This window comes from Frankliniella occidentalis, unplaced genomic scaffold (assembly GCF_000697945.3).
Source record: "Frankliniella occidentalis isolate FOCC.00 unplaced genomic scaffold, Focc_3.1 Scaffold11, whole genome shotgun sequence".
NCBI lineage: Eukaryota > Metazoa > Arthropoda > Insecta > Thysanoptera > Thripidae > Frankliniella > Frankliniella occidentalis.
Genome location: NW_026267141.1, coordinates 1,421,107 through 1,429,103, shown reverse-complemented (window position 1 = coordinate 1,429,103; position 7,997 = coordinate 1,421,107). Strand labels below are relative to the sequence as shown.

General features: G+C 38.3%; 1 protein-coding gene and 1 long non-coding RNA gene across 3 annotated transcripts in view; both read left to right on the top strand.

The window, feature by feature from the left end:
• Positions 1-4,710, top strand: part of LOC113207348 (serine/threonine-protein kinase SIK3) — a 72,228-nt gene extending 67,518 nt beyond the window's left edge. For both annotated transcript variants that reach the window (XM_026423874.2, XM_026423872.2), the window contains one exon: positions 491-4,710. In XM_026423874.2, coding sequence (XP_026279659.1) covers positions 491-1,665 — 1,175 coding nt within the window. In that variant the 3' untranslated portion in view covers positions 1,666-4,710. The remainder of the gene's footprint in view (positions 1-490) is intronic.
• Positions 4,711-5,250: 540 nt separating this feature from the next.
• Positions 5,251-7,997, top strand: LOC113207352 (uncharacterized). Its single transcript, XR_003303463.2, has 4 exons — positions 5,251-5,380; positions 5,967-6,011; positions 7,347-7,483; positions 7,941-7,997. It is a non-coding gene; the product is annotated as an uncharacterized LOC113207352 (long non-coding RNA).

Genomic DNA, 7,997 nt, shown 5'->3' with positions numbered 1-7,997 from the left:
ACAACATCAGATTGCTGAAATAGACACACAACCAACACCTCGTTTGAGGTATGTCTAAGTATTTTACTATGTTTTGTCAAAGAAATGAACTGGCTATTATTTTCTGGCTTTCCTATTTACATATGTTTGTTGTTTTCAGGAAATGCAATAAGAAGACCACTGCCAAATGCAAACCAGCCAAAAGATGCCGATCAGTGTACATGCGAGAGTACAGGAGAAAATTAAAAACTAATGCCAGTGCATACATCAAAAGTAAAAAAGCCGATGCAGCAAGAAAAAGAAAAGCTAAGGCAGAGGGCAAATTAAAATCAAGGAATGAAATGACTGACAGAGAGTTGAGATGTGTGAGGAAAAGAGGGAGAGAATATGTGCAGAAACACGGAGCAAAGAAAAAGGAATTTGAAATAATCAATAAGGAAAATATCAAGTAAGTTTTATACATTTTCAGATTATTTTTTTTATTGTTATTTACATTTGTTTTCCATTCCAGGTATAAGTGGTCTCACAACAGCCTCTGGCTCTATCACTCAAGGCACATCATCACCCACTTCTGTCCATTTAGATTTACGAGTATCCCCCAACTTATCACCTCTTCATCATGCTTCGTCAGCTTCACCAAGCTTAAGTATAATACGTGAAGAAAATACTGCTCCTGTTCAACACGGTGAAAGTGATTGTGATGGGTTGGGTTTAACTGACGCTTGCACTCGAGCATGGGGTCGCCGACACAACTCTAACTATTTTCACCCTCAAATATCTGTGACTGATGAAATGGGAGGACAAGTTACACTTATAAATTCATTATCTTCCTGTGAATCAGTGCCCTCCTTAAATTGTACTGACACTGATAAAGACTCACACGAGGTGGAAATGGATGAGTTAAGTGGTCAAGACGAATGTGTGTATGAAACTTCAGCCCCCTTTCAAAATTGTAACCAGTTTGAAATGATGTCAGATTCTGAGGATGGAAAGATGTATCCATTTTTCCCTCCCACAATGCCAACGTTTGTTGTAACACCTTACGATTCATCAAGACCTTCCATTGTTCGTGGCATTGGCAAAGGACAGTGCTCTAATGAAAGCAATGAAGAACCAAGGGTCATTAAAGAAAACATGTGTGCGGATGTGGGTGACCCTGAAAACAATCAAAAATGTAATTTCAACCCAAGTCAACAAAATTCAACTGAAGAGAGACGGGAATCTTATTCCAAGAGTGCTGCTTTAAGGCAAACCTTTCCCCCATTCAGTAGTTCAATTGGTAGTAATGACAACTCATATTTATTTAATTTTAATGATGTGATTAATAGCAGTGTGGAGAATGGTAGAATTTCTTCCCACCACTCACCATATAGAAATGTTTTTGCATCTGATTTGATGCAAATTACTGGTAGTGGGTCATTTCAGGTGACTCTCTCCGACTCTTGTGCTCAGTTGGCCACTTCTGATGTCTTGGGTATAGTGAAAGATTTAATAGACAGAAGAAAACCCCCTCAGGGCTTTGTAGTAGGAGGGTGCGGCGATAATGGCCTTGCTTTAGAATATCCTAGTGGTGTTCAGATTGAACTTCGAGTATGTAAAGGTGAACTCAAAATGAGACGCATCTCTGGTGATCTTCATCAGTACAGTGAATTGTGCCGCGAGCTTATATCTTGTATGACAGTGTAGCTTTAGAAAAATTCTAGGTAAGAACCTCTATGATATTTGCCATTATTAATCTATGTATATAATGAGCAATTCATTATAGAGGTAATGGCTTAGCCATTGAGTCATCTGTGATTTATCATGAAAACGTTCCAGGAGTTGTATCTTTTTTTTCTTGGAGTTAATTGCATTTAAGCCCAAGAATTACTGTACTTTTCCTTTGTATAATTTTTTCTTTAATTTTATTAGTTGAAGATCTGCTCAATCTGTAGTTCCCAAACAACTTGTACCAGTATCATAAAAACATGTACTATGTGAGTTGAATTTTATCTTTTAAATTTAACATCATTTGTACTGTACGTTTTAATAGAATACTTGTCCAATGTACTTTAATATTGTGTTTATTACAGCTTGACCAATTTTGGTTTTAACAATAGTGACGGTCAATATGCTATCTACTATGTAATTACTTCCCTGCAATGCGGGTGGATTCTTTCTGAACCGTTTCATTTAATTGTTCTTGTAGGCTTTTAAAGTTTAATTTTTATCTGTCATCTTTTTAATTTCTATATTTACACACAATTTTGAATGCCTCTCAGTTTTTATGAGATATTCCATCTGCAATATAAACAGCAGCTTTGAACTTTGGCGGCTACATTCTATTATATTCCACTTTGAAAGTGAAAAACCCAACAAAAAGGGCGAATTCTCTGTAAACTAGGTGATGTGCTCCTTCAGATTACAATGCTGTTTATGGATCACATGATATCAGATATCAGTCAATTAATGTTCCTTCCACTTGACCAATTCATTTAGACAACCTTATACTGACCAAATATAGATGTACCATGTTGATTATATTGGGTTTCTTTCCTTCTTACTTCAAATCAGAAGTAAAATGTAGTTGGCGTCAGCAGATCTTAATTATTTTCCCTAATTATTAGCTAGTCCAATCTAGTGCAAACGGAATGCAAAGAACTGTCAATGTAGAGTGAATGAATAATGAGTGAACTTTAAAAGGTATTATCCTGTCTGTAAAAGAATCCACTGGTTTGTTCAACCACAGTGCTACTAATCCAATCCATTCAACGCCCCCTCATCCAGAATGACTGTTTGTAGTGCAATCTGTATCATTTCCTTTATTTATTCCTCAAGTACACATTTTCATTGAACTCTGCTAATGAAAAAAATTGTTGTTTTTTTTTTGGTCAAATTAATGGCAAGAGTTAATGTTGCTGCTTTGTTTTTTTATTTAATAAGTCGTTGACTCTATCTTATTTGTGTTTCCAAAAGTATTTAACATACTGTCAGAGCTTACGTTAGACCAGAATATCTGCTGCATTTCGTCCACCTGTGTGTGTGCCGTGTGTCAATATTGTGGTAGGGTGTGTCTTCCAAAAAAAAAATTCAAATTGCTCTCTTCTGTGATCCTACTTTCTTGCAAGAAAACAATTTCTGAAAAAAAAATTAGGAAAAGAGTGTGTACTACTGCTAAAAAGTGGTTCTTTTTAAAATATTACGAACTGTAGAAAGTACCTAGTGTCTGTAGTGGATAAAATGTTACTGTTTGTCATGTAACATTCGCCTGTTGGTAGAGGTTCATTCATTACATGTAGCAGGAGCAAACCACTTTCTGAGTTGTTCATCGCATTTAAATGTCTTGCAGTTAAATCAAGGTAGCGGCTGAAAACTATGTTACCTTAATCTGGTGTTAAGATTGCACTTGGTTCCGATTCTTGTGTTTGTTCCAAGTAAATACAAATACGTTTTTTATAGATCTCTTTCATGATTATTTCAAGGTTCTTTGCACTCTTTCCTTATCATTTTTAAAATTATGTGCCGGTAAAATATTGTGTTATGCCCTTCAAAAAAACTAACCATTTGAGCATTGACAAGTGTGGGCCAAGCCATTCTCCTCTTTAAAAAAACACATTTTTCGTTATGGATGGAGTTTATGCTTTTTGTGGCATGCACTTTTAACAGCAACATAAATGTTCAATAGACTTACATTGGATACAGAACATCTCTTTTTTGTTCTACGTTTCATGATGACCAAGACAGACTATTTTTGATTGTTAATAAAGGATGTTCATTTCCTTAAAATGTCATATTACTTGTAGGTAGTTACCATGTATCTTTGTACCTAGGATATTCACCACCCATACTGGGTACCACGTCTAAAAGTGTTGATGTTTTTATGTTTTTTTTTTTATCTGTCTATTCTTTCTTTAAGAAAAATTTTGCTTGTGTATGCTAATTTGACACTGAGCAAATTATCAGATTTGGATGTGTTGTGTCATTGCATATTGTTATTCAAAAATTGTGACTATTTTTTTATTATCATGTGTGTAGCTGTGCTACTGAAAGGTTATGCCTTTTTATTTTCTCTGTGATATGTAGTGATAAACTGAATAAGCACAGGTGTTTAGTAAAGCTTCTGTCAAGCCATGCCGTCATTATCCTCATCCTTTCGACATTTTGTGTTTGGCATGGCTTTCTGATCTTTGTTATAGTGTTTATCGTCTATGGCATGCAAATTTTCTGTCTTATTTGTGACTATTGCCTATATATTTGATAAAAACTGCCTATTGTAGTAACATTACAGTCTTTCAATGTTTATGCGTGCTGCTTTATGTCCATCTGGTTTTCATTCTCACCCAGCATTTAGCTCAATAGAAGAGATACTTTTTTTCTGCTTACTTTAACTGTTCCCTTCTTGTTTTTCACATACAAGCTGTGGAAATGCAGGGTACAAAAGAGAATTATACATGTGATAAAGTAAAAATATCAAAAAGTTCAAAAACATTGTTAAGTACCTTAGCTGTTAATATCAAGCTATTCCATTTTTTGTGTTCCTCATGAAAACTGTTTCTTCTCAACATCTGATACAATATATGACACGTATTTTATTATGTGTTGTCATGTAACAGAAAAAGACGCAGATTTTAAGCACCAATGCAACCAAAGTGGTGTACTTAAGGAAGAACATATATCTGTGTCTTAAGATATGCAGAGTGTAAATATTATTAGTGAGAAATGTTAAAATATAAATAAAGACTGTTGAACTAATTTTTTACTTCTTCTTTATCGCTTTTTATCTCGTTCTTTACCTACACCACATCGCTGCGTCCAAATCTGGTAGTGTGTCAATTAGGGTGTGTCTTCCAACGAGCACGCCGATGACACTCCCACGACAAATACGATTCGGCTCCAAATCGTATACCCCTGCTGGTGCATATTTCTTAAAAGTCGCCAAATATAATTATTATTAAAAGCAAATCGCCCATAATAGTTTATTATCCCGATCATTTCATTATTGTCACATGGCACTTCCCTGGCGTTGCCGCCTGGAGCCACACAACGATGCACGGGACGGGAAGCATCCCCAAAGGATCACATCACATCCTGGACAAGCGAGGCGGGATTGCCTACCCCAGGAAAGAATCACATCCCGCAACCGCGATATGTCGGTGAGTAGTGAGTATGCCGTGATTATTGCTCTCCCCCTTTGCCGTGCCGCGTCCCTACGCGTCCCGTCCCCTACCCCTCTCCTCCTCCCCACCCCCACCGCGCATTTCCCGCGCCTTATGGAAACGTAAACATCAAACAGTGAAAATATCGGTGTCACGATCGGCGTTTCTGCCAATTACCGATAATACCTACTTATGTAATTATTGATCATAGGATTTTAACCAGAATTTTAGAGTGGATATCGCCGCTTTTCGTTATTAATTGCAAGGTATAGTGCTTACTTGTTTCCGGTCCGGAATATTGAATTGTTCCATTCCGGTTATTGTTGTAGGAGGTTATGCTCCTGTGGCTCAAAGTTTACACGCACAATTAAGTTGTAAGTTATTTTTTGAGGCCGAGTAAATGATGCCCGTGATGTAAATAACTTGGCTCACTGTTAGCTTTGTTGAAAAGGTGTTGAATGGGTACACTCCTCCAATCCATGCAGTATGTTAAATACTGTTGTAGGTCCTTATGCAAATGGGTGAACCTGCCAGTGTTTTATCACATATCATATATTTTACTCTATTTTATTCTCGTGGAACAGAAAACTTGATTACTTTCTGGTTGGGGTGCAAACCGAGTGGTACTATTTGCGTATAATCCCCCAAACAATCAATCAATGTGCGTTGCAGATAATTTGCAGCTGCCCCTTCGTACTTAATGTTTAATCCAGTACCAAAATTAGTCATTTGAAAGACTATTGTCATTTAGAGACGCATGGGGGGAGAGGCATTTAAAAGTGTATTGTATGAGTAAATTATATGTAAGTAATAGTTGATGAGCGCTAAAAGTACCATTTAATATGATTGCAGGAACTTGGCCCAGAAATGTTCTTGACATTTGAGCAGAAAGAATAGGTGAGTTGACATGACAGTAACCGCCAACGCTGGTCCAATTTGTCTCCACTAAGACGAGCTTCCTTTTGTGTGCATCAAAGGGTGGTATTTGATGTTTATTTGTGGTGCCCTGGTTCTTTGTTGTCGATTTCAATCCTCTGTCAAAATCCAGGCTGATTTGTTATCACTGAAAATGTCTTTTAAAAATCTTGGCAATTTGGAAAATTGCTGGAATCAGTTTGGATTGGTGGGGCAGACTCCCTTTTCACATGCTCTGTCTAAATATTATGGTGCCGACCCACTACAGCAGAGATCTTAGCCAGTGCGCCTTAGGTAGCCTACCCGCCCTTAGTTAGAGAGACCAGCTCTTATAAAACTCAAGTTGCTGTGGACAGGGGTGGTTTCTGGCAGAAACAAAGGTAGTTTTGTGGTGCCTGATTCACCCCTGTCGATTCGAATACTCATCCATCGAAATCCAGACCCATCAATTTATAGCCTTTGTAAATTTTGCCAAAAAGAAAAAAATGAAAATCGATGGAAATGGTCGGGATTGGTCCGACAGCACCCCATTTCAATCTCTCCGTCGAAATTTCGCGCTGCCAGCCCATTTTAAGCGAGTTACGCACGTTTTTCTTGTACCGGCTCGCCTGCTATGTAGGCAGCCCATTGTACGCTGCTCGCCAGATTCCAAAGATCACCCCGTAAAACTCAAGTTTCTCTGGACAGGAGTGGTTTCTGACGGAACCAAAAGTAGTTTTGTGGTCCCCTCGTTTCCCTCTGTCGACTCGACTACTTTTCCGTCGAAATCTGGACCCACCCATTTTCGCTGAAAATGGGAAGGCTATAGCCTTTGTAAATTTGGCCAAAAATGAAAAATTTGAAAATCGCTGTAAATGGTTGGGATTAGCCAGACAGCATCCTCTTTCAATCTCTCCGTCGAAATTTTACGCCGCCGGGCCATTTTTAGTGAGTTACGCCTGTTTTTCTTGGGCTCGCCTGCCAGGTAGGCAGCCCGTTGTACGCTGCCCGCCAGATTTCCAAACACCACCCCTTAAAACTCAAGTTTCTCTGGACAGGGGTGGTTTCTGACGGAACCAATAGTAGTTTTGTGGTCCCCTGGTTCCCCCCTGTCGATTCGACTACTTTCCCGTTGAAATCTTGACCCATCAATTTTCGCTAAAATTACAAAGGCCTTTGTAAATTTGGCCAAAAATGAAAAAAAAAAAAAAATCGCTGGAAATGACTGGAATTGGTCTAGGAGAGTCGCTTTTGACCTCCTCTGTCGAAATTGCGTGCTCCTGCCTCTTTTGCATCCTGTTTCTTTGGCTATAAAATTGCGTGTTTGGTTTGTTGCAGGAAGATCGGGCTGGAGGTGCACCTGACTTGGACATTAGCCAAGCAGCCTATGTGTCACCTGCAGTATGCTGAGTTGGCGTCGCAGCACACAGCGGGAGGAATCTCTCCTTTTTCTCATGATCGCAGGAATGAATCTGGTAAGTTTTGACTTTCAATGTGTGATGTTAACATAAAATACCAGTACATTTATGGTAGTCATGTCTGGTAAAAGTTTATTTTGGTATTGTTTCTATTTGGGGGTTACTTGTCATTTCTTTACTGCTTATTCTTATTCCATATATACGGCTTATTACTTGAGCCTAAAATATATAGTCGTGTTTTAAATTTAGTGTGGAACTGGAGGCAAATCATTAGCAATCACTGACAGTAATGCCGCTATTTATTTCATTTGTATGGTACAGTCGTAGTAAAACAATAAGGATTGACGCTGGTTCTTGTCCAAAGGGATGTACCTAGACTTGATGCTCGCCACCTGTAACATAGAAAGTTCATTCGATGAGTTGGCGTCACTGTGATACAGATGGACCAGAACATGTTTGAGTTGAACTCTGAGATCATTTGAATTTAACTTAGATTTTTTCCATTCTTTTTCAGGTCACCAAAGTCACCAGCAGAAACAAGCCAGCTAATTGAGCAAGATGTACTCTCATA